Genomic DNA, 25,310 nt, shown 5'->3' on the forward strand with positions numbered 1-25,310 from the left:
TTAAAACATTTTTTTGCCAGCCTCTATGCCAGCCAGCTCCATGACAGCAGTATGCAGGTCCCTGGAACAGATTTAAAGCCAGGTGCACTAAACTGCACGGAAGAGTCCTTCCCTTACCGATCCCTTAGCGAATCGGTAAGGGAAGGGCATGCATGAAGGAAATCGCATGCAAATGAGCTGCTCATTTGCACGTGAATTTCCTTCCCTAGGAGGGGAAGCCAGTCGGCCAGCTCGTTAAAAAAAAAAAAGGATCTTGCTGATCAGTTATGTTATGTTGTTCTGGAGTGCTGTATTTTGTGATACTGTTTTGAGAAATGTTCAATAAAGACTTCATACAAATTTTTAAAAGTCCCTGCCATGCATTTTCCCTTAATGGCCGTCTTTCTCCCCGAACGGGGAAATCAAAACTGTTTTTGCTCACAGCTTTTTTAGTAGTAACAGTGGGATTTGAACCGGCCACCTCTGCATTACAAGACCAGTGCTGTTATTACTTGGCCACAGCTCCACTTACTTGAATGTCCCTCCCTTTTGATTATACCCCTTCAGGTCTCTCTCAGCCAATCACAGCGCGTTTAGTCTGTGCTTTGAAAATGAGCCCCGTAGTAGAATTAGAAAAGGTACAGTGAAGGGCAACGAAAATGAAAAGGAGCTGGGACGACTTCCCTATGAGGAAAGGCTAAAGCAGCTAGGGCTCTTCAGCTTGGAGAAAAGACTGCTGTGGGGAGATATGATAGAGGTCTATAAAATGAGTGGAGTGGAATGAGTAGACATGAATCACTTGTTTACTATTTTGAAAGATACTAGGACTAAGGGGCACGCTATGAAGCTACAAAGTAGTAAATTTAAAACAAATCAGAGAAAATATTTCTTCACTCAATGTGTAATTAAACTCTGGAATTTGTTGCCAGAGAATTTGGTAAAAGCAGTTAGCTTAGTGGGGTTTAAAAAAGGTTTGGATAACTTCCTAAAAGAAAAGTCCATAAGCCATTATTAAGATGGTCTTGGGGAAAATCCACCACTTATTTCCAGGATAAGCAGCATAAAATGTATTGTACTGCTTTGGGATCTTGCCAGGTACTTGTAACTTGGATTGGCCACTGCTGGAAACAGGATGCTGGGTTTGATGGATCTTCGGTCTGTCCCAGTATGGCAACACTTATGTACTTGGATTATAGCAAAGCCTTGAATATGGTTCCTCACAGAAGACTCACGAATAAGCTAAGAGGGCTGAACTTAGGACCCAAATTAATGAAGTGGATTGGAAACTGGTTGGCCGGCAACTGATTGTGGTGGGAATCTGCTCAGAAGAAAGGGAGGTGAATAGTGGAATGCCTCAGGGGTCGATACTGGGGATGATTCTTTGTATTATATCTGTAAGATATATTGCTGAATGTTTAGAAGAAAACGTTTGTCTTTATGTAGATGACTTGAAGATAGACAATAGAGTGGATACCCTGGAGGAAGTAGAAACCATGAGAAGAGATCTCCGAAAATTTGAAGAATGGTTAAAGGGCTGCCAGTTAAAATTTAATGCCAATAAGTGCAGATTGATGCACTTGGGGTGCAGAAATTCAAAGGAGATGTATCAGTTAGGAGGAGAGAGATTGATAAGCACTTTAATCAAAGGGCCCCTATGATAACATAGTAGATGACGGCAGATAAAGACCCGCATGGTCCATCCAGTCTGCCCAACAGTCACATTTATTATCAATTCATTACTAAACCAACAATGAATGTGTTATAACTTATAAATATTTGATCCTGATCTTTCTTTGCCATTTTTGGGATATAGACCGTAGAAATTCTCCTGGCACTGTCCTTATGTTCCAACCACTAGAGTTGCCATCTAAACCCACTCCAGTCCATCCTGATCTTGCTTTATATGGGACATAGAGTGTAGAAGTCTGCCCTGCACTGGCCTTAGTTTTCTAAAGCTGGAGTTGCCATCAAAGCACCACCCCTGCCCATCCTTTTTCTATGTAGAGATCCTCTCCACCTGATAGCCTGCGGTGGCAGGCGGCTCTGAGCTGCTCACAGCTGTGGGCTGAACTGACTCTGGATAGTCAATGATGCAAAGCCAGCTGGTAAAAGTACCCACTAACTCTGCATCAATGCAGGCACTTCTGGAAATTGTTCTGAATATAATATGCTTTCCCTTAACTCTTTCTTCTTGTCCCAGAGCAGAGTATGAGTGTTTCCAGATTGAACTCTCAAAGAATTATGGAATGTCAGAGTGGCGTGAGGACATCAAACGGATCCTGTTGAAGGCTGGTCTGCAAAATGTGTCCATCACTTTCCTCTTTGTAGACACACAGGTAGACTTATCCACTGCACTTTTATTAAACCTTTGGAGGGCATTTTGGAAAAGACATCCAAATCAGAATAGGGATGTCCAAGTCAGAATGTCCCAAACAGATGTCCATCTCATATGTATTTTCAAACACAGAATACAGCCTGTTCGAAAATACGTGAAATGACGTCCATGCGCTTGGAAACATCCAACATGAACATTCATTTTACAAACTGAAATGTCCAAATACATGTGGGTACCAATGACATAGGAAAATGTGGGAGGGAGATTCTGGAAGCCAAATTTAGGATCTTAGGCAGAAAGCTCAAATCCAGAACCTCTAAAGTAGCATTTTCTGAAGTTGTCCCCATTCCACACGCAGGGCCCAAGAGACAGGCAGAGCTCCGGAGTATCAGTGCATGGATGAGGCAATGGTGCAAGGAAGAGGGTTTTAGATTTGTAAGGAACTGGGCAACATTCTGGGGGAGGGGAAGCCTATTCCAGAATAATGGGCTCCACCTTTACCAGAGTGGGATCAGGCTGCTGGCATCGGCATTTAAAAAGGAGATAGAGCAGCTTTTAATCTAGAAACTAGGGGAAGGCCGACAGCCGTTAAAAGCACATGGTTCGGAAAAAGGTATCTTTCAAATATATCACCAAAACAGGGAAGATAGGATATTCCGATAGTAAGGTTGCAAAAGAGACCATAGTAGATCAGGTGCCCTTAAATAAAAATAAAAATCAGACAAAAGATTACAAATTACTACTGTCAACTGCTGAAAAAGATTAAATAGAAACAACAAACATAGTTTGAAATGTGTATATGCAAATGCCAGAAGCCTAAAAAATAAGATGGGACAGTTAGAATATATTGCACTAAATGAAAACTTAGATATAATAGGCATCTCTGAGACCTGGTGGAAGGAGGATAACCAGTGAGACACTGTCATACCATGGTACAGATTATATCATAGTGATAGGGTGGATCAAATTGGTGGAGGGGTAGCATTGTATGTTAAGGAGGGCCTTGAATCAAATAAATTGAAAATTCTGCCGGACATAAAACACATCTTGGAATCCCTATGGATTGAAATTCTATGTGTAAATGGGAAAAGGATAGTGATAGGAGTGAACTACCATCCACCTGGCCAAGATGAACATACAGATATAGAAATGTTATCAGAAATCTCTTTGAAAGGACATACCACAAAGATCAACACATGTGAACTCTCCCACATGTAACCAAACTGTTTTATTATGTTCTCTTGCTGTATTACTATCATGTTTATAATATCTTCTTGTTTCATTACTTTCTTGTTTATCATTATCTTGTAACCCAAAATCCTTCTGTAATACTACTTATTTCCACTACTCATGATGTATTGTAAACCACATTGAGCCTGCAAAGAGGTGGGAAAATGTGCAATACAAATGCAACAAATAATAATAATAATTAGGGTGGCTAACAAAGTAGGGAGCACAATAATAATGGGTGATTTCAATTACCCAGATATTGACTGGGTAAATGTAACATCAGGGTATGCTAGGGAGGTAATATTCCTTGACTAAATCAAGGACTGCTTTATGGAGCAGCTGGTACAGGAGCCAACAAGAGGAGGAAAAATTCTAGACCTAGACCTTAGTGGATTGCATGATCTGGTGTAGGAGGTAATGGTGCTGGGGGCACTTGATAACAGTGATCATAATATGATCAGATTTGATATGAGATCTGGAGTAAGTGCACAAGGGAAATCCAATACATTAGCATTTAATTTTCAAAATGGAGACTATGATAAAATAAGAAGAATGGTGAAAAAATACTTAGAGAAGCAACTTTGAAGGTCAAAATTTTACATCAGGTGTTGATGCTGTTCAAAAATACCATCCTGGAAGCACAGGCCAGTTATATTCCAGGTATTAAAAGTACAGGAAGGAAGGCCAAATGATAGCCGGCATGGTTAAAAAGTGAGGCGAAGGAAGCTATTAAAGCTAAAAGAAAATCCTTCAGAAAATGGAAGAAGAATCCAACTGAACATAACAAGAAACAGCAAAAGGAATGGCAAGTCAAATGCAAAGAGCTGATAAGGAAGGCAAAGAGAGACTTTGAGAAAAAGATTGTGTTGGAAGCAAAAACACGTGAGTAAAAACGTTTTTTAGGTATATTAAAAGCAAGAATCTGGCAAAAGAATCAGTTGGGCTGCTAGATGACCGAGGGGTAATAGGTGCACTCATGGATTGCAAAGCCATAGCGGAGAGATTAAATGAATTCTTTGCTTCAGTCTTAACCGAGGAAGATATGGGAGAGTAACTGGTACCAGAAATGGTATTCAAAGCTTACGAATCAGAGAAACTGAATGAAATCTTTCTAAACCTGGAAGATGTAATGGCTCAATTTGACAAATTGAAGAGTAGCAATTCACCTGGACTGGTTGTTATTCATCCCAGGGTACTGACAGGATTGAAAAATGAACTTGCAGAGCTATTGTTAGTAATATGTAATTTATCTTTAAAATCAAGCATGGTACTGGAAGATTGGAGGGTGGTCAATGTAACGCCGATTTTTTAAAAAGGTTCCAGAGGTGATCCGGGAAATTATAGACCGGTGAGCCTGACGTCGTTGCCGGGCAAAATGATAGAGACTAATGTAAAGGACAACATTACAGACCATATTCAAAAGCATGGATTAATGAGACAAAGCCACGCTACTACATTTCTTTGAAGGAGTGAACAAACGTGGATAAAGGTGAGCTGGTCGATATTGTGTATCTGGATTTTCAAAAGACATTTTACAAAGTACCTAATGAAAGACTCCAGAGGAAACTGTAGAGGCATGGGGTAGAAGATAGTGTTCTATTATGGATTAATAACTGGTTAAAAGATAGAAAACAGACTAGGGGTTAAATGGTCAGTATTCTCAATGGAGAAGGGTAGAAAGTGGGGTTCCCCAGGGGTCTGTGCTGGGACTGCTGCTTTTTAACATATTTATCTAGAAATGGGAGTAACTAGTGAGATAATTAAATTTGCTGATGACACAAAGTTTTTCAAAGTTGTTAAATTGCAAGAGGATTGTGAAAAATTATAAGAGGACCTTACGAGACTGGGCATCCAAATGGCAGGTGACTTTTAATGTGAGCAAGTGCAAAATGATGCAGTGGGAAAGAGGAACCCGAACTATAGTTATATGATGCAAGATTCCACATTAGGAATCACCGACCAGGAAAGGGATCTAGGTGTCATCGTTGGTGATATGTTGAAACCCTCTGCTCAGTGTGCAGTGGTGGCTAAGAAAGCAAATAGAATGTTAGGTATTATTACGAAAGGAATGAAAGACAAAAATGAGGATGTTATAATGCCTTTGTATAGTTCCATGGTGCGACCATATACTGTGTGCAATTCTGGTCAATGCATCTCAAAAAAGATATAGTAGAATTAGAAAGGTACAGAGAAGGGCAACAAAAATGATAAAGAGGATGGGACAACTTCCCTATGAGGAAAGGCTAAAGTAGCTAGGGCTCTTCAGCTTGGAGAAAAGATGGCTGAGGGGAGATATAATGAAGGTCTAGAAAATAATGAGTTGAGTGGAATGGATAGACGTGAATCGCTTGTTTATGCTTTTCAAAAATACTAGGACTAGGGGACACACAATGAAGCTACAAAGTAGTAAATTTAAAACAATTCAACAAAAATACTTCTTCACCCAATGTCTAACTGAACTCTGGAATTCGTTGCCAGAGAATGTGGTAAAAGTAGTTAGCTTAGAGTGGTTAAAGAAAAGTTTTGATAGTTTCCTAAAAGAAAAGTCCATAAGCTATTATTAAAATGACTTGGGGAAAATCCTACTACTACTACTAATAGCATTTATATAGCGCTGCCAGATGCACGTAGAGCTGTACATCTGACATAGAGAGACAGTCCCTGCTCAAAGAGCTTACAATCTAGGTAACACAAGCAGACAAGACATTACGGGCAAGGAAATTACAGGGTAAAGAGGAACAGGGGAGGAGGGCAAATGAGTAGTGGTTAGGAGCCAAAGGCAGTAGTGAAAAGGTCAGCTTTCAGCATAGATTTGAAGACAGGTAGAGATGGAGCTAGACGTATGGGTTCAGGAAGATGGTTCCAGGCATAAGGTGCCGCAAGGTAAAAGGAACGAAGTCTGGAGTTAGCGGTGGAGGAAAAAGGGGACAACAAGAGAGATTTGTTCAGAGAGCGGAGTTCACGGGGAGGAATGTATGGAGAGATGAGAGAGGAGAGATAGTGAGGGGTCATAGAGTGGATGCATTTAAAGGTCAGTAAAAGGAGTTTGAACTGTATACGGAAGCGGACAGGGAGCCAGTGAAGTGACTTGAGGAGTGGGCTAGTGTGGGCATAACGATTCTGGTGGAAAATAAGTCGAGCTGCAGAATTCTGGACAGATTGGAGAGGAGAAAGATGATTGAGCGGAAGACCAGTGAGAAGAAAATCCTCTGCTTATTTCTGAGATAAACAGCATAAAATGTATTGCACTGTTTTGGAATCTTGCCAGGTACTTGTAACCTGGATTGGCCACTGTTGGAAACAGGATTCTGGGCTTGATGGCCCTTCGGTCTGTCCCAGTATGGCAGCACATATGTACTTATGTAAATTTTGTATGGGGAAAACAAGGGACATAGATTTCTGTATAGCAGCATTCATAGAAAATGACCACATAGATATCCATGCACAGCAAAGGGTCAGCCTAGTGGTTAGTGCAGTGGACAGCAAACCAAGGGACCCAGGTTGAAATCTCACTTTATCTCTTTGTTTTTGTAATTGTGAGCTCTCCAGAAACAGAAAAATACCTACTATACTTCATTGTACACCACTTCCTGGGTCCCTTGGTTTACATGTCTATTGCTCTGTTAAGAATGCCCATAATACCTGAAGCCTGGTATCTCCTTCTGGTTTCACTTTCAAGGAAGAGGGAGACAGCAACCACTAGGGGATTGAGGAGGTGTCATGCCTTAATCCCTCCAATGGACAGATGCTCAATCAGAGCACCTTTCGGTAACCTGGATTATTATTATTATTATTAGCATTTGTATAGCGCTACCAGACGCATGCAGCGCTGAACACCTGATACAAAGAGACAGTCCCTGCCCAAAAGAGCTTACAATCTAATTAATAATAAATAATCTAAATAAGGATGTCCTTCTTTTTAGATATGGACATGTCTTCCCCCATGGTAATTGGAATGTCAAGATTTCAGTCTGTCCCTAGTCCCACCCAAAAGATGCTCAGATCAAGCCCCCTTGCTATTTGGATGTACTGAAGGTTTGACAGCAGTGCATCCGCTTGCGTTGTGTTAAGAGTCACATCATTTTAGGCATCTACTGTATGAGCTGGTTTTTTCCAATCTATTATACACCACAAGTATTCTGTTTTTAGAGTTGCTCCTTTCAGAAGGTTTCAAATTAGCCCCTGATGCAGCCCTTCAATAAAATCTTTCTGATGTTATATTGATCTGCTGGCTTCTTTTTCCATATTGGATTTTGCAGATCGTTTGCCTTGTTGTTTTTTGGGACCCTCATACTGAGATATTTCATAGATATTTACAGAAAGGCTGAACTCAATGAACCTCCCGTTTAGTTTCTAAGGAGGGTAGTTACAACATGCCTTTAGGAAATATAAGCTTGATATATGCTTCTTAACCCATGTTAAATGGCAAAATTGTGTGTTATTTTACCATAATGCATGCTACATAATAATTAGATGTAAAGTAGATTGAATTACGTAGCTTTGAGCTTACACTATTTTTCCTTCCCATGAAGCATCAGGCCACGATGCTCTCATGGATCATCTTGAAGGGGCTGGTGCGTAGCATAAGTCCCAGAATGAAAGGTATTTCCACCTCTTAACCCCCCCCCCCCCCCCCCCCCCCCCCTAAGAACACCCCATCCTCCCTCCCAAAAGTCATCCTTCAAACCCCCTCCCAACCCCTCCCAGTAAAGACCCTACACCTTTGGCTCCTCCTGGACCTACCACTGCAATCCCTTGGTGTCTAGTGCTGGGAGACAGGAATGATCCCCAGGGAAAAAAGTGAATAAACTATCTGTTTTATATGTCTTGTTAGGACTGTATTAAAGGCAACCAGATCTAACTATATTTATTTTATTTTTATTTATTTATTTGGATTTTGCTCAGGCCTTTTTCAGAAGTAGCTCAAGGTGAGTTACATTCAGGTACACTGGGTACATCCTGATTGTAACAGATGTGAGATGTCAGATGCAATTATACTCAATTTATTTGATATTGTTCATGTGAGAGGAAAGCATCTGAATTAAGAGAGAAACATATTGCATCTATGATACATGCATTATAATAAAATAATAATGATATGAACTATTTGAAGTTATCGTGTCTTCTCATACAAATTCTTAAGAGGGAAGACTCAAAATCTGATAGGGCAAATTCAGGTGATGAAATGATTTTAGAGAGAAATGGATGTCACTATTAATTTAGACACTTGAAGTTTCTCTCATAGAAACAATACAAACTGTTTACACTTTTAATATTTTTTAGATTAAAAGTGAATCCTTCCTGGAAGACATCAACAGTGTGCTAAACTCTGGGGATGTGCCCAACTTGTATGGCCTGGATGAGCAGGATCAGATTTTGACAGGAATGAAACCTGTTGTTCAAGATATGGGGCAACAGCCCACCAAGGCCAACCTGATTGCAGCATACACAAAACGAGTGCGCAGTAATATCCATACTGTCTTGTGCATGAGGTATGTTACTCTACGTATTAGTGTAAATTTTAAACAGTTGATGAACAAACATTGTGTAATTGCCTCTATTTAAAATAATGGAGTTGCCAGTAAATGCCTGCAGGTTGATTGTGATAATCTGTAACCTTTTAGTTTAAGCTGGCTGTTTCTTCCTGCTCCATTTTATTTCAAACTAGGACTAGGATCTGACACCATAGGCTTTTGTTCACAACTACCTGTAGATTTTCCCCTACCATATATCCTCCTGCCTCCAACAAATCTATTGTAGTGACAGTCCTGGACCAGGGGCTGTGCAATAGGGCTCCTTCTAGAGCCCTGCAATCAAGGATGGTTCTATCATTAGGCAAAGTAAGGCAGTCACCTCAGATATCAAATTTTCAGGGTCAACAGAAGCAGGGAAAGAGAGCCGCCCCCACACAACTGAAGAAGGAATAAGCAACCACCCTGGTGTGGCTGGTGGAATGAAGAGTCAGCTGCTGTGTTGGAGATGCTGATCAAGCTCTGATGTTCAGAGGGGAGACCTTCACTCCCTGACAACGAGCTGTAGGTAGTCAGGGTTGGGGGGGAGGGAGGCACCCTCATGGTGGTGGTGGCAGCAACACACTAGGATGAGGTGAACACAGCAGACGCCACTAACAGTGTTACCCCACCACTCCCAGATCTTCCTCTTCCATCACCCTAGTCATACCAGCAGCAGAAGTGCTTAAGCACTTATTTCTTCTTACTACTATAGTCCAAGTCTTATGCTAAGATAAGGATCAGACTAAGTAAACCAGAGAGAGAGAGAGCAGAGAAGAAGGTTGTTTATTTTATCTGTCATTCCCAAACCCAGAGGAATACTCCATGCACTCCAGTGGTTAGGGAGTGAGTGACAGAGTGGACGCCACAAAATACTGTGCTTTATTCATTTACCAAGTTAGAAAATTAGACAATCAATAGTAACCGAGTCTATAAGGCTTTTCTCATGGGAGGGTACACAGGTTGCCAACAGGAGCAGTCTCTATGCACATCTCCATAGAAATTGGGAATACATTAGTTTATATATGAAAAGCTTAACATTGAGTCTATGGGGTACACGTCTGTAAGCCCGCCTTTTTCTTCTTTGTCAAGATGACTTTCAGCTCATCAAGATTGTCAGGGTGGTCCTGAGTAACACAATACCGATTAGAATGTTTATCCACTTGCTTCACAGTCCATTTCACCAGCAATCTTTTATCTTATGCCTGCAGGTATAGATAACTCCAGAAACCCCCTTAAAACACACTCTGTCCTACGCCCCTGGCTGGAACATTTTTACCTCTGAGTTCCTCTTTTTGCAGGCTGCAGAGCCAGCTTGTCACAAACACAGCCTCTGGGTCACACAGAGGTGATGCTTTTAATTAGAGCTGTTAGCTACAGGCCTTCAAAACTTTGGTTCAGAGAAGGCCCAGACAGGTTCATTATTATCAAGGTGAAAAAGGAAAGATAGAGAGCTACATGGGTAAGAAATAGATAGTGAGAGGGGTGTCAATACAGATAGAAGCAAAAATCTGTTTGTTCGGTTTGTAATCACGTAGACTAAATAAAGCCAGAAACACCTAGTAAAGTGGAGTATCATGGCAGCAAGAAGTAATATAGCAGGACATTGAAAGCAAGTGGAAGCCTTTCCCTGCAATCTTAGTTTATTGCCTGAATGGAGAAACTAATTTTTATTTCCCGCCAAAGTTTTAGTAAAGAGGCTGAAGAATAGTCGACTGTATATTGGCAAAGAGTGGGGGTGAGAGATAGGAGGGGAGATATGTGTGTTGAACTGAACTGAACTTTGCTCATTTTTAATGTAATCATGAATACTGTAATTCTGTGAGACATTTTTGTTATATTCAGGCTATATCGGTTAATAAGTGTTATGTTGGTATTGGTATTGGGTGGGAGATAAGAGGGTATTTGGGTGGTGGGAAGGAGAAATTGTTGTCAGTTACAAATGTTATTCTGTGCAGCAGTTAGATGTTAAAATTGTACTGGAAAACAAAGAAAAATAATTTTTTTAAATAGATAGTGAGGGACAGGATTACAGGAATCAAGAAAGAAAAGTGAGAAAGTATGAACCATATATTGATGGGACGCAGAATCTCACAGACTTCTGAGACCCTGTTCTAACCTGCTTTTCCTTTTTTTCTGTCTTTGTTGTTGTGTAGCCCTATTGGAGAAATTTTCCGTGCTCGCCTGAGACAGTTCCCTTCACTTGTTACCTGCTGTACCATTGATTGGTTTAATGAATGGCCAACTGAGGCCCTGCGATCAGTGGCATCTTTCTTCCTGCAGGAAATTCCAGAGTTAGAGGCTACTCAGGAGGTTATTGATGGAATGGTAAGTGCCATTGAAAAATATGTTAGGAATGTACATTCAATTTGAAACAAAATGAAAAACACAACAAAATAAGCTGTTTTGTTAAGCATAGAAAGCTGCTAACAAAATTAAAAATTGTTCCCATTGAAACCTGGTGGGGGGGGGGGGGGGGGGGGGAGGGATGCAATGCACATTTTATTTTGGGGAAGAGTTCTGAGTCAACTGACTAAGGCCAAGATGCACTAAAAAAATCGTTAAAGCCCTTCCCTTACCGATTCCTTAGCGAATCAGTAAGAAATGGGCATGCATCAAGGAAATCGCATGCAAATGAGCTGGTGGCTGCCAGCACATTTGCATGTGATTTCCTTCTAAGCCAGTCGGCCAGCTGAGCATGCGCAGAACAGCCAAATGTTATGCTGGCTGCTCTGCGCATGCCAAGGACGTCCTTTATGGACGTCCTTCACTCAAAAAACAACAACAAAAAAAGGACGTCCCTGATGAGCATGTCCCGGTCTCTCTCTCTCAGCAAATCACAGAGCGTTTATCACAGCTAAACGTGCTGTGATTGGTCTCGGGGGTCCCGCTCCAGACGAAGCACTGATAAATCACTGGCAGGTTCTGTGTGCTCGATACTCAACGGGAGGCTGCACTCGCCTTCGCTGAAACGTATAGAGGCAAGTGATAAGACCTCTCGTTCCCCTAGATTCCTCACAAAGATCTTCCAGAAAAGATTCCTCTCTAATTATTTTAGCCTTTATATCAGCAGCCGAGAGAAAGTGCTTCACCTGAGTATAGGCATAGATATCTTTTGGGGAAATTGCAAAAGTATCAACCAAGGTAGTAAATGGAATAAAGGCTCCCTCATCAAAAAACTGACCCCAAGTCTCCAGGCCTGCTGAAAACCAACGCAAAAATATCCCCGATTCAACCCCAGGCCAGAAAAGTGGATTATTTGTTAATGGGGTAAGCCTGGAAAGGACCAAATCAGGCCTAGCAAACAGACCGTCCCAATAGCAAAAAGTTGTCAAGACAGACGGACAAACTCCTGTCCCCAAAACCCGAGATCTTCTGGGAAGCCACACTAAAGAACGCAAGGGACACGGACCAACCGAAACTTGTTCCAACTCAATCCACCTCTTCTGTGGGCTTGCATGAAACCACTCAATAGCAGCTCGAGCCTGAGCTGCTTTATAATACCAATGCACCTTCAGAACCCCTAGACCACCCTTTTTCTGATCACGATAAAGCACTGCCCTAGAAAGACGTGGCCTCTTATTAGACCAAATAAAACGAAGAAGGCGACCCTGTATCCCTGAGAGAAAATTGCGAGATAAACGCAAAGGGAGCACTTGAAAAAGGTACATCAACCTCGGCAAGACATTCATTTTCAATGTTGCTATCCTGCCAAACCAAGATAATTCAATAGAGCTCCAAGCCTCCAAGTCTTTATATAACTCCCGCAATAGGATTGGGTAATTAGCCGTGAACAGATCTGAGAATTTCTCAGTGAGAAGGAGCCCCAAATATTTAATACCTCGGGTTACCCACCTAAAGGAGAAAGCTTGTTGTAAGGACTGAAGAATCGGGCTTGAAACACCAACTGCCATAGCCTCTGACTTGTTCATGTTAAGCTTGAACCCGGATACAGCAGAATAATCCGCTAATAGCTGAAGTAAATTAGGCATGGATAGCAACGGCTTTGTTAAAGAAAGCAGAATGTCATCTGCAAACATTGCCAGCTTATAGTCCTGAACGCCCACCTTTATACCCGAGATATCAGGATTCGAACGAATAGCTATAGCAAGGGGTGCACCATACTAGGAACGGGACTGCACGGGGTGAATTCAGGTGCCGGTTCAAACAGTCAGGTTTACTTACCTTGACAGTCTGTCACTGTGACTATGGAACGATTTTCTTCTTCCTAATTGCGACGATGTGGTCAATGGATGGTAACTGAACTGAACACGAGAAAGGTCACAACGCTAGGAGAACCACGCCACGAGGCAACGAGGGACCCGGGCCCAAGTCAGACCTACTGTTGCTACTGAGACCTACTGAGGGTTAGTGTTGTCTGGACTGAGAATTTATATTGAGAACATCGGAATTAATACTGTCTAACTGGCTATGCAAGCTATGCTGAAGGTTGATGCTGTCTGGACTGAGAATTTGTATTGAGAACATCAGAGTTAATACTGTCTGACTGGCTATGCAAGCTATGCTGTTTAGAGTGTGAATTTAAATCGTGAATACCATCTGAACTGCATACAGTTAATACTGTCTGCCGATTTCTACTCATCATTTATCTCTCTTCGTTTTTTTTCCCCTAGCTTCCATGTCTATCCTGTTTATAACTATATAACTGCATAGCCATACTGTGTTAAGGGCTTTTTTTGCCACCGAGAGGGTTGGGATTTTGAATGGATATACCTTCATAGTTGCTCACAGTTAACGTTTTGGATGGCTGCTGCCTTCTATCTATCTATCTATTATTTATTTATTTATTTATTTATTGCATTTGTACCCCACATTTTCCCACCTGTTTGCAGGCTCAATGTGGCTTACAGATTATCGTGAGGTGTAAGCCGCCTCCGGTGATGAAACAAATACAGAGTGATGTGGTAGAGAATGAGATGTATGTGTTATAGACACATAATAGAATCGAGAGAAGAAGAGTTATATAATGTTCGTTGGTTTCATTGTGTTGCTGAGTCTTATCTTCATCTCGCTGTTCTCCCCGGTCCCATTACTGTCCTCCTTATAGTCATACACTTTGAACAGTAAGGAGTTTATTCACTTTTATTGCTCTTATTTTTAGTTCTTCAACTTTATCAACTCTTGCTGACTTACTGACTTTTTGCTGGTCACTCTCTCTTACTGCTTCTACTACTGCATATTGCATTACCCTGATTTGTATTTATCTTATATTATTGAATTGTGTTTATCTTGTATTATTGGCTATTACTGACTTTTGCTGGTCACTCTCTCTTACTGCTTCTACTACTGCATTACCCTGAAGTATATTTATCTTGTATTATTGGCTATTACCTTTAAATGCCTATACTATCCCCCTTCCTAGTTGCTCTGAGCCTATCTGATCCTCCACCTCCCTTCAGCTTATTCTGAGCATATCTGTACCAAAATCTGTTATTCTTATGGCTCCAGTACACCTGCTCTTCTTGGCACTATCCCTTCCCAATCTGTTTCTCCATAAGAAACCACTTCACACATTGTCCTTATTCTGTATTCATCATCTCACCATCCCTCTCTTCACCATCTCTCTCCCCCCCCCCCCCCCCCCCCCCCCATTCTTCACAGCTGTCAACCTCCAACACTTACTTCCTTCCATTCACCCAGTGGCGTAGCCAGACCTGACATTTTGGGTGGGCCCAGAGCTAATGTGGGTGGGCACTATGTATGAGTAGTGTTTCTTGGGATACTATAAAATAATGCCTTAGAGTGCACTTGATGATGGATTTCTAAGTAGTGTGTCCAACAGCTGCCCTGCATCAACATAAACCACATACATACTTAATGGATAAAATAAAATAAAATACCTATATTTTTAAATATGGTTACATTATGCCATATCAAGCTTGACCAAATATAAGTCTATAATAATGACAAATACATCAACACACATAACAGGATCCTGCACTATAATTACAAGAATGGCATATAATTTGCTTTATAAGAAATGTAAATGTCTGATTAAGGAAAATAGGTAAAATACCTTTGAAGTCCTTTCCCCTTCCTTTGGCACCCAGAGAAAACTGCCTACACTTTTTTTTTTATTTTAACCTAGGCACTGCAGAGACCATCCCCACCCAAAAACCCACCAACATGAGAAATAGACAATCTTTTAAAATTAACATGGGCACTATTAAAATTTATTGTTGGTGAATTTCTGGGTGAGGATGGGCTCTTCATTGTCTAGGACAAAAGAGATATATTTAATGATTAAATATACCTTTTTTTTTTGCCCTAGACAGTGAAGAGTCCACCCCCCCCCCCTCCCACCCAGAAGCCCACCACCAGAGCCATCATTTTGATTACCAGAGTAATGGAAATGCTGGCTGGTGGTGGACTTCTGGGTGTGGGTGAGCTCTTCACTGCCTATAGGGCAAAAAAAAAGGTATATTTAATGATTAAATATACCTTTTTTGCCCTGTAGGCAGTGAAGTGTTTACCCCACCCAGAAGCCCACCACCAGCAGCCAGCATTTTGATTACAATTACACGACATGGTTAAAATTAAAAAATGTATGAATTACCTGCTGCACGTGGTGCAGTGTGCACTGGCTCCTGTACCTTTTGTGGTGGGCTACGGGGGAGTGCTCTGTTTCTGTGATGATAAAGTCCGATTCTCGAATGATCTCTCCTCAATTCGAAGACCAATTCCCACGTTTCCAGAATCCAGGGAGTGCAGGCCAGGCTGAGGCTCGCACAACCCTGCGTGCATGTGGCCATGCAGCTATTGTTTTTAGCCTGCCCTCCCTCAGACCACGAGTAAGCACACGGAGCCAAGCGGAGCGAGAGCGAGGCTGAGAGCACTCCGCGCACAGCCACATCCGAGTCGTACCACTACGCGCTTCCGTGTAGGAATGGACGTGTGTGGATAACAACCAACCACGATGCACTCTGCCTCTATTAAGCCCGAAGCGAAGGTAGGTGGGCTGAATTGTGAATCTGATGACGATGTCTGAGCCGAGACCGCGACGTACGCTAGGCTGTGTTTGTGCTGGTGGTGGGCGGGCCTGAAATCGGAGCCTGGAGAGGAGAAATCAGCTGCCAGAGCGCCGCGAGTGCTGCCGTCTCTGCGCTAGGCTGCTGCTGCAGTTGTGTGTGACTGTGTGCGCTTGGGCGGGCGGGCCTGGACTGAAATTGGGTGGGCCTGGGCCCACCCAGGCCCACCCGTAGCTACGCCCCTGCATTCACCCCTCGCCTTTTTACCTGAATACATCTCGCCTTCGTCGCTATCGTCATACCTCTCCTACTCTCCTCCGTACTTTCCTGCTCCTTCTCCTGCTCTCCGCTGATGACATTAATGATTTGTAGTAGTAGTTTGTAGTAAGGGGTTCCATAACTAATGCAAATAACATCGGAGAAAGTGGACACCCCTGCCTAGTTCCCCGAAACAAAGGAAACAGAGGAGAATTGCCACCATTAATTTGTACACATGCTCTGGGGGAATTATAAAGAGCCTGAGTCCATTTCCTAAAGCCAACCCCAAAGCCCAAACGCTCCAGAACACTTTTCATAAAAGGCCAGTGAACCCTATCAAACGCCTTTTTGGCATCTAGTCCCAAAAGACATATTGGGGTTTTTGTTGTAGTGGCCACATGTAATACATTGACCATTCGTCTAACATTGTCTTTCGCTTGTCTGTGTGGAATGAACCCCACTTGATCCGGATATATCAAATCAGGTAGGACTTTGGCCAAACGGTTCGCCAACATAGTAACATAGTAGATGACGGCAGAAAAAGACCTGCACGGTCCATCCAGTCTGCCCAACAAGATAACTCATATTTGCTGCTTTTTGAGTATACCCTACTTTGATTTGTACCTATGCTCTTCAGGGCACAGACCGTATAAGTCTGCCCCGCACTATCCCCGCCTCCCAACCACCAGCCCCACCTCCCACCCACCGGCTCTGGCACAGGCACAGACCGTATAAGTCTGCCCAGCACTATCCTCACCTCCCCAGCCCTGCCTCCCAACCCCGGCTCTGGCACAGACCGTACAAGTCTGTCCTGCCTCCCAACCCCGGCTCTGGCACAGACCGTACAAGTCTGTCCAGCACTATCCCCGCCTCCCAACCACCAGTCCCGCTTCCCACCACCGGCTCTGGCACAGACCGTATAAGTCTGCCCAGCCCTATCCCCGCCTCCCAACCTCCAGCCCCGCCTCCCGATCTTGACTAACACCTTAGCTATGATTTTAACATCTGAGTTCAGAATGGAAATAGGGTGGAACGATGCACATTCTGTTTTATCTTTACCTGGCTTCGGAATGACAGCTATCCAGGCTTCCATCATAGAGGGAGGCAACACCCCCCCCCCCCCCCGGATTCCATTAAGAATTTCAACTAAGAGGGGAGCAAGCTCCCCCCTAAAGGACCAATAAAAATCATTTGGTAAGCCATCTAAGCCCGGGGCCTTACCCCTAGGAAGGTCCTTAATAACCTTAACCACCTCATCTACCATAACAGGGCTGTCTAGCATACACCGTTGCTGTTCAGTTAAGGAAGGAAGGTCCTGAGAAGGTAAAAAAAGCCTCAATCGCCTCCTGATGGATCGAGGGGTCCGCTGAGTATAAAGGTTGATAAAAGGCCTGAAAACACTGCCTTATTAAAGCAGACTTAGTTAACACTGACTTATTACCATCCCCAATCTTAAGAATAGTACGCTCGAATCTTCACTGCCTCAACCTTAGAGCCAACCAACAACCTGGTTTATTCTGGTTGAAGTAATGCAACTGCTGCTGCTGACCTTGAATAAACAACAATTGATCCGAATAAAGATTATCCAAGCGCAGTCTTAAGGCTTGAATCTGCCTCAAGACCAATATTGAATGGGAAGCCTTATGAAGGCCCTCCAAACAAGACAGCTGAGAAACACAATCTGCAACTTCCTTTCGCCTTGCCCGAGCCTGCATGCTAGCCTATTTTAAGAAAAATCCCCGTGTCACAGCCTTTAAAGCATCCCAGACAGTCCCCAAGGAAGGACCCGAGTTCAAATTAATCTCAAGGTATTCCATCAGGTGTGCTCGATATGCAGCCAAGAGCTTTTCGTCCTTCAGCAAAGAAACATTTAGCGTCCACCTAGGATCTTTATTTTCCTCAGCCATGGACAAAATCCTTACCCAAGTCAGGGCATGATCAGAGATAGTAATGGGACCAATGCCTGACTGGCAACTGCCCTGGATCATGGAAATATCAAATAATAAATGATCAATGCGAGAGTAGGAATCATTAGAATGAGAATAGAAAGAATAATCCCTGTCTCTGGGATGATGTAACCTCCACACATCACATACCCCTAATGAACGCGCTAGCTCAACCAAAGCCTTGGAATTCTTTACATCCACTCCCGAAGCCACCCCAGACTTGTCCAACGCTGGGTGAAGATACGCATTAAAATCACCACCCAGCACCAATTTACCATAAGGATCAGCTTGAACAACCTTACCAAGCGTAACAAAACACTCCCCCTGAGATTCATTGGGCGCATAGACTGCCACCAAAGAAAGAGGTAAATTATTCAATAATACATGCAGCACCATGAAACTACCAGCAGGATCCCATCTGATCTTCACTACCTGAGTCTGCAGAGAAGAGTGAATCAGGATTGCAACCCCCCGTTTTCTCGATGCATCAACAGCAGAGACGCATAGTACATGTGGGTAATGATGATTATTCAAATATTTCTCGTGTTCCTGCTTTAAGTGAGTCTCTTGGAGAAAGCCCAAATGTGGTTTATGGAACAACAATTCTTTAAATATCTTTTGATGCTTTTGAGGGGAGTTCAGTCCCTTAACATTATATGACAAAAAGTGTAGATCAGCACACATTTATATTTCTATTGTAGGCATCTTAACTCTAATAAAGCACCCACTGAGGAGAGAAGGAGAGAGAGAAAGGAAAAAAAAACCCATAGAAGAAATTCCCCCCAATTATCCCCTCCTAACCACCCTCCCACACCTATTATACCACCAGACAGTAGTACTCTTACACCACTGACTGGGAACACAGAAGGAAGAACCCCACACGACCCGAACACCACTCACTCTTCACCCCAAGCCCTCCCCCTTACAGAAATACTCATCACCCTAGCTATCTTAACAATCCCTCCCCACCTCCAAGTCCCCCATTTACTTATCCCATATTTCAACCTCAAAACCTCATAATGCCCCAGCTTTTAACTCCCCTCCCAACAAACAGACAATTACCCCTAAAGCCTCCCCCTGAGAGGGGAATCAGGATAATACCATTATACCCATGGCAATTGAAAATGTTAATACAAAACCAATCCGGCTAGGCTGTTCAGATCACTCCCTGTACATTCTTAGCCTTGCTGGTGACTCTCTTCCACTTCGGAAGCTTGGCCCTTGTAGTCGGTCCCACAACGCCCGGAGGAGCTGTCATTGTCGTCAAACCAGCACCCTGTAGTATCTTCCAAACATCTGATAGCAGCCTGCTCCGATGCAGCTTTCCCTCCATGGTGAAACAAAGTGCAAATGGGAAAGCCCAGCAATACGGGATTTTATTTCCAGTGCTGGCTTCATAGCACGCCTCTGGGACAGAGTGTACTGGGACAAATCTTGAAAAAACCCCACTTAAGCTTCACTATAATCCACAAAAGGAACTTGGCGCGCACGTTGCAGCACTTGCTCCTTCACCAGGAACGAGGCAAAACACACAATAATGCCCCACAGGCGATTATCCACCAATTTCCCTAGCGTTCTGTGCGCCCACTCAATCCCAATGTCCTCTGAGCCCAACAATTTTCCACAAATCAGTCTCACCACTGTAGGGACATCCTCCTTATCACCCAATTCAGGGACACCGCGGAGACGGAGATTATTGCGACGACAGCGATTTTCTAGGTCATCAAATTTGTGCTGTAAATCTTCATATGAAGCCTGCATTTGCATGATACGAGCCTCAGCTCCACTTAACTGTTCTTCCTCCACTTAAAGTTTTCTGCCCGTCCACCCGGGCTTCCAAATCCTCCATGCGGCCCCCGATTTCCCAAATATCTACACTCAAGGCATCCATTCTCTCCAAGATTTCCTCCTTAGAGGACTTTATCTCATCCCGGATTGCCGCTAAACACTGCTTCAGCTCCTTTGAAAAACCTCTGACCGGAGGAGCCGAACCTGCTTCTGGAACAGATAGTGCCGAGTCAGAATCAGAGTGTGAATGTCGGGCCTCAGTAACATGGTGCCTCGTGATCTTACTTGCAGATCGCGCCTGCATCTTCTCGGCTTCCTTCCTTGCCACCGCCGACATAGGATCTCTCCGATGGTTCAAATCACCGCCCGAACCTTACTGCAGCCTCCCGATGAGGACAGAACACAAATCAGGGCAAATGACCGCTAACGCCGCAAATTAATTGGAAAGGACACTTCGGAGCTAGAAAACTAAGCAGCCATTGATGCCCATGATGTCACTTCCTCCCTTATGTTTTATTTTTATTATAATTTTTCTAATTTTATCAATGAAATCCAACTCACTGAACATGTCCTAATAGATTTCTATCAGAGTTCTTGACAGATAACATATACTGATGCCTAAGCTCTACTTTTATCAAAACCTTTAGCTCATTCACAAGAAATAAATCTTTAAAATGACTTGTGTTATGAGTCTAAAGTTCAAGCTGTCTTCAAAGCTGTCTTCAAAAAATTATTGTTCCAAAAGTACAAAGATTATAGGACACTCAAGGAAGTTACATGGAAATACTTTTAAAACAAATAGGAGGAAATAATTTTTTCACTCAACAAATAGTTAAGCTCTGGAACTCTTTGCAGGAGGATGTGGTAACAGTGATTAGTGTATCTGGGTTTAAAAAAAAAGGTTTGGACAAGTTCCTGGAGGAAAAGTCCATAGTGTGCTATTGAGACAGACATGGGGAGGCTACTGCTTGCCCTGCGAGTAGTAGCATGGAATGTTCCAACTACTTGGGTTTCTGCTGGGTGCATATCACCTGGCATGGCCACAGTTGGAAACAGGATACTGGGCTAGATGGACCATTCTTATGTTCTTTTGTCTATATCTCATGTCAAATATTTCCATTCATTCAAACTAAGGGGATCTTTTACAAAGGTGAACTAGCGTTTTTAGTGTGTGCTAATGATTAGCTCATGCTAAACATTAGAGAAGCCCATAGAATTATATGGGTGTCTCTAATGTTTAGCTCATGCTTATTTTTAGCGCGCGTTAAGATGGCAACAAGAAAGACATCTTATGAAGATGCATCCAGGCAAATTACTTCATAAGCCTTCAATGAAACATCTATTTAAAAAATCCATCCAACAATGTCTAGTATTTTGCTACAGTCTGCTTCAGGGAATAATTTATATACAAAAAGGACATGAATCAAAAATTCAGATTCAAACTATTATTGATTACAATGTATATACCATTAGATTCTTAACATTTCAATGTGATGGACGTCTACATTTCTCTTAATGAAAAGTCTAAATATTGAATGTTTATATAGAGCGCTTTCAAAAGAACATATGGTGGATATTGATCAATCAAAATCTTTATAACTAGAATCAAACTGAAAAAAACCCCCAATCAGTTTAAGATTTTTATCCACCGTAGATTTGAATTACTCATTTACAGTCTGCTGTTGAGCATTCTGGTGTAGTGGTGGGAAGAAGACATGTGAAAATCAGAATCTACTTTTGGCAGAAATTTTGGATGGGAACAAAATAGAGCTCCTGTATGCTCTTCAACTGAAGAAGGTGGATTTCAAAGGAGGATCACAAAATAAGACTGTCCTGGGTAAAAAGGAATCCTGCCGGTGGACACATGCTGTACTGGCAGCTTGGTGTAACCAAAACCTGCCTGTAAGCTTTGGAGAACCTGGATGGAAAACCTCAAAGTTAAACTCAAAAATAGAATGCAGTGTTTCCACCAATGACTTTAAATAAAATGACATAACTTGTAAAACAGACCAAATAAAACAAAAAAAGAGAAAAAAACCCCTCAAATTAAAAATTTTCCATGCACACCTCTATGTTGCATTTGAATGCCATTTTACAACTAGAAAGGTTTGCTGTCTCTCTTTCAAATGTGAACAAATGTATTTATAAAACCTAAATGATATTTTTGATAATAAGTCCTTTTCCTTTTGTGAATGAACCATTTTAGGACATTTGTGAGCAAATTTCAAGCAGTCGTGTGGCTGCAACGTACACAGGTACTTTTGTACCTTTTGGTAACTTTAAACAAGGGTGTAGCAGCCATGGGTGGGCAATGCCCCCTTCCCCTCCCTACCTTTTGGAGTCAGACTGTTCCAGTCAGCAGTGGCAGCAGCATAAGCCAATGAGAGGAGAACTAGAGGTGGTGTCAAAATCTGCACTGCCCCACCAAAAAATCAGTTCTTGCTATGCCAGTGATTTTTAAAGAAATGCTATCTGGATAGTTGCTTTTGAAAATTGCCAAAATACTGGAATTTTATGGGGAAAATGAAACATAGAGAATTGAAAGTTCAATTTTACACATGTACTTTTCTGTCTGACCTAATCAGAATCCCTGGAATATCTATATTTAGCCAACTGCCTGATGTATTTTCTAAATAACTAAGGGGTCTTTTTACTAAGCAGCGGTAAAAAGTGGCTTGTGATAGTGTAGGCGGGGGTTTTGGGCACGCACTGAAATATTTTTCAGTGCACGTACCAATAATGCCCCTTTTTTTGCCAAAAATGGATATGTGGCAAAATCAAAATTGCCACACGTCCATTTTGGGTATCTGACCTTACCACCTGTCATAGACCTAGCGGTAAGGAATCTGCGCAGTAAGGATCTACGCGCATCATATGCCACTTGGCGTGTGTCCACTACACGGGTCCAAAAATAAAAAAATATTTTTCAGACGCACGTAGCGGACGTTGACCAAAAATGAAATTACCGCAAAAGGCACACGGTAGTCAGGCGGTAAGTCAGTTTTGCCACATGTTGGGCATGCGTAGAGCCTACCGCGGCTTAGTAAAAGGGGCCCTATGGCTCTTAGGGCTTCTTTTACAAAGCCGCGCTACCGATTCTTGGTGCGGCCAATGAGAGGAAGCCCATTCAATTCCTATGGGCTTCCTCTTATTTGCCGCATGGACATCGGTAGTGCTGCTTTGTAAAAGAAGCCCTTAGTTCCCTTTGAAAATTGTTCTCTTAGATAACAGTTTTCAAAAGATTGTACCTGGGTAATTAAGTATTTACTCAAGTAAAGTCAAGAGCAGAAAGTTGCCCTTCCCCTCTGCAGGTACTTTTAACAAGGCTAAAGAGTGGCAAAGGAGGGGGAGGGCAGAGCCAGTCAACGGTGTATGATTATTTCATTTAGAAATATTTGTATATTGTTTACCTTTGGAGTTTGTACTTTGTAAAGCAGGTAGAAATTCCATGAGTATAAAAGTAGCTGCAGTACTAGCCAGCCCTGTATGTTTAAAGAGAAACTCTGAAGGGAGCTTCCTTTTGGGAAAAGTCCTTATAGACCCACCAGGAGTTAAAATAAATTTACCCTCTAATATTTCTTCTGCCACCCTTCCCTGCTCCTTTCTGATTTTCTCATGAAATTCCTAATATTCCTGATTCCTCTTCTTCCACTTTTTATTTTAGATCCAAATGTGCGTGGAGATACATCAGTCAGTAGCAGTAATGTCCAAGCAATACCTGGCTGAGCTCTCACGTCACAACTACATCACCCCTAAGAGCTACCTGGAACTGCTGAGCCTTTTCTCCAAGTTGGCTGGACAGAAGAAACAGGAACTCAAAACCGCCAAGGATAGAATGAAGAGTGGCCTTGACAAGGTGAGATGAAATGAGAAAGCAATTATCAGAGGCTGGTGACGGAGACAGAAAAGTGAAGATCTCTGAAGGAATCTAATGCAGTAAGAGAGATTCTAGTAATATGAGTTTCTGTGTGAAATCCTAGAATATTGAACAATGTGTGAGATTATGAAAGTCACAATGTTTTGTGATGGGAAATTATGAGGAATTGGTGTATCACAGGATTAAAAATGGGTTTTAGACACAAAAGCCCTGAAATGGGGAGAAAAGTTGATCCATCCAGGACCCAAGTGTCTCACCCCATCCTGACATTTGTCCCTCACAGATTTTCAAAATGATTGCATCTGCTACCTGGATGTGGATCATGATGTACATGGTCACAGCATCTGTGAGATGTCTCCCAGAGCTATAAGGCAAAGAAAGAAGAATCGTGTTAAAATCTTGCTGAACATGTACGTTATCTGGATATTCAATGGAATTTACCTAGATAAGGCTGCCACTGAATATATCCACCTAAAGGTATCTGTTAACTTTAGCAAAGCACTTAACATCACCTCTGTTCTGCTAAAGTTAAACCACCCTGACCATTGCACCCTGCACTGTATTTTTTTTAATCCAGATAAAATTTGTTCGGGCAATAATTTGCCTACACAAAGCTTAACCAAAGGAATTTTGAATATTGAACTCTTGTGTCAACATCAATTCTACCAGTATTGAAGAACAAAGGAGCTGCACTGAATGTTGACCACCATGTAACACAGGGAGCAGGAAGAGGCACAGGAGCAGATAGCTTTCTTATTCCTACCACTTGATACACGTGCAGGGTTCCTCTGTAACAGTTCAGTATCCAAAAGAATGACTGACTCTAGCAAAGGCCTTTCTCCCCATCAACAGAATTACTAAGTTAATGACTAAGGTGAAAGGAGTCATTCAGAATAAGCAGACATTAACTTGAGATATGTTACAGATGTTGGACCGCATGGTATTGCCAATTTGTTGCTCCCCTGGCACATCTCTATAATATAAAAGGCACCTCCAACGTTCTAAATTTGTAGTTGCAAGATCCCATGAGTGTCTGCCCCGCCCCCGCGTCACAACGTGATGACGTAGAGGGCGGAGCAATGACAATCAACAAATCGGATTGTCAATGGGTAATCTCTGTTTCCATTACCCAATGCAGCCGTCAGTCCCATACACTCAAAACCAACCAACATCGGCGCTGGACCCCGTCCCCCCGCCCACAGTCCCCCTCACCCACCCTCCCGCAGCCGCTCACTCACCGTTCTACCGCCTTCCCTCTCCTCTCCGACTCCAGCCATGGTGCACGACGATTAATACACACGAGCATTATCCGACATTGCTGCCTGGATGTCCAACCGCCACCTGAAACTGAACATGGCCAAGACCGAACTTCTTGTATTCCCACCCAAACCCACTTCT

At 42.5% G+C, this 25,310-nt stretch overlaps 1 protein-coding gene across 1 annotated transcript in view; it reads left to right on the forward strand.

The window, feature by feature from the left end:
* Nucleotides 1-25,310, forward strand: part of DNAH1 (dynein axonemal heavy chain 1) — a 799,478-nt gene that overhangs the window by 588,447 nt on the left and 185,721 nt on the right. The window contains exons 50-52 of the mRNA XM_030205737.1: nucleotides 8,828-9,036; nucleotides 11,211-11,382; nucleotides 23,700-23,891. Of these exons, the coding sequence (XP_030061597.1) occupies nucleotides 8,828-9,036; nucleotides 11,211-11,382; nucleotides 23,700-23,891 (573 nt within the window). The remainder of the gene's footprint in view (nucleotides 1-8,827; nucleotides 9,037-11,210; nucleotides 11,383-23,699; nucleotides 23,892-25,310) is intronic.

The sequence above is a fragment of the Microcaecilia unicolor genome, chromosome 6 (assembly GCF_901765095.1).
Source record: "Microcaecilia unicolor chromosome 6, aMicUni1.1, whole genome shotgun sequence".
In the NCBI taxonomy this organism is placed as follows: Eukaryota; Metazoa; Chordata; class Amphibia; order Gymnophiona; family Siphonopidae; genus Microcaecilia; species Microcaecilia unicolor.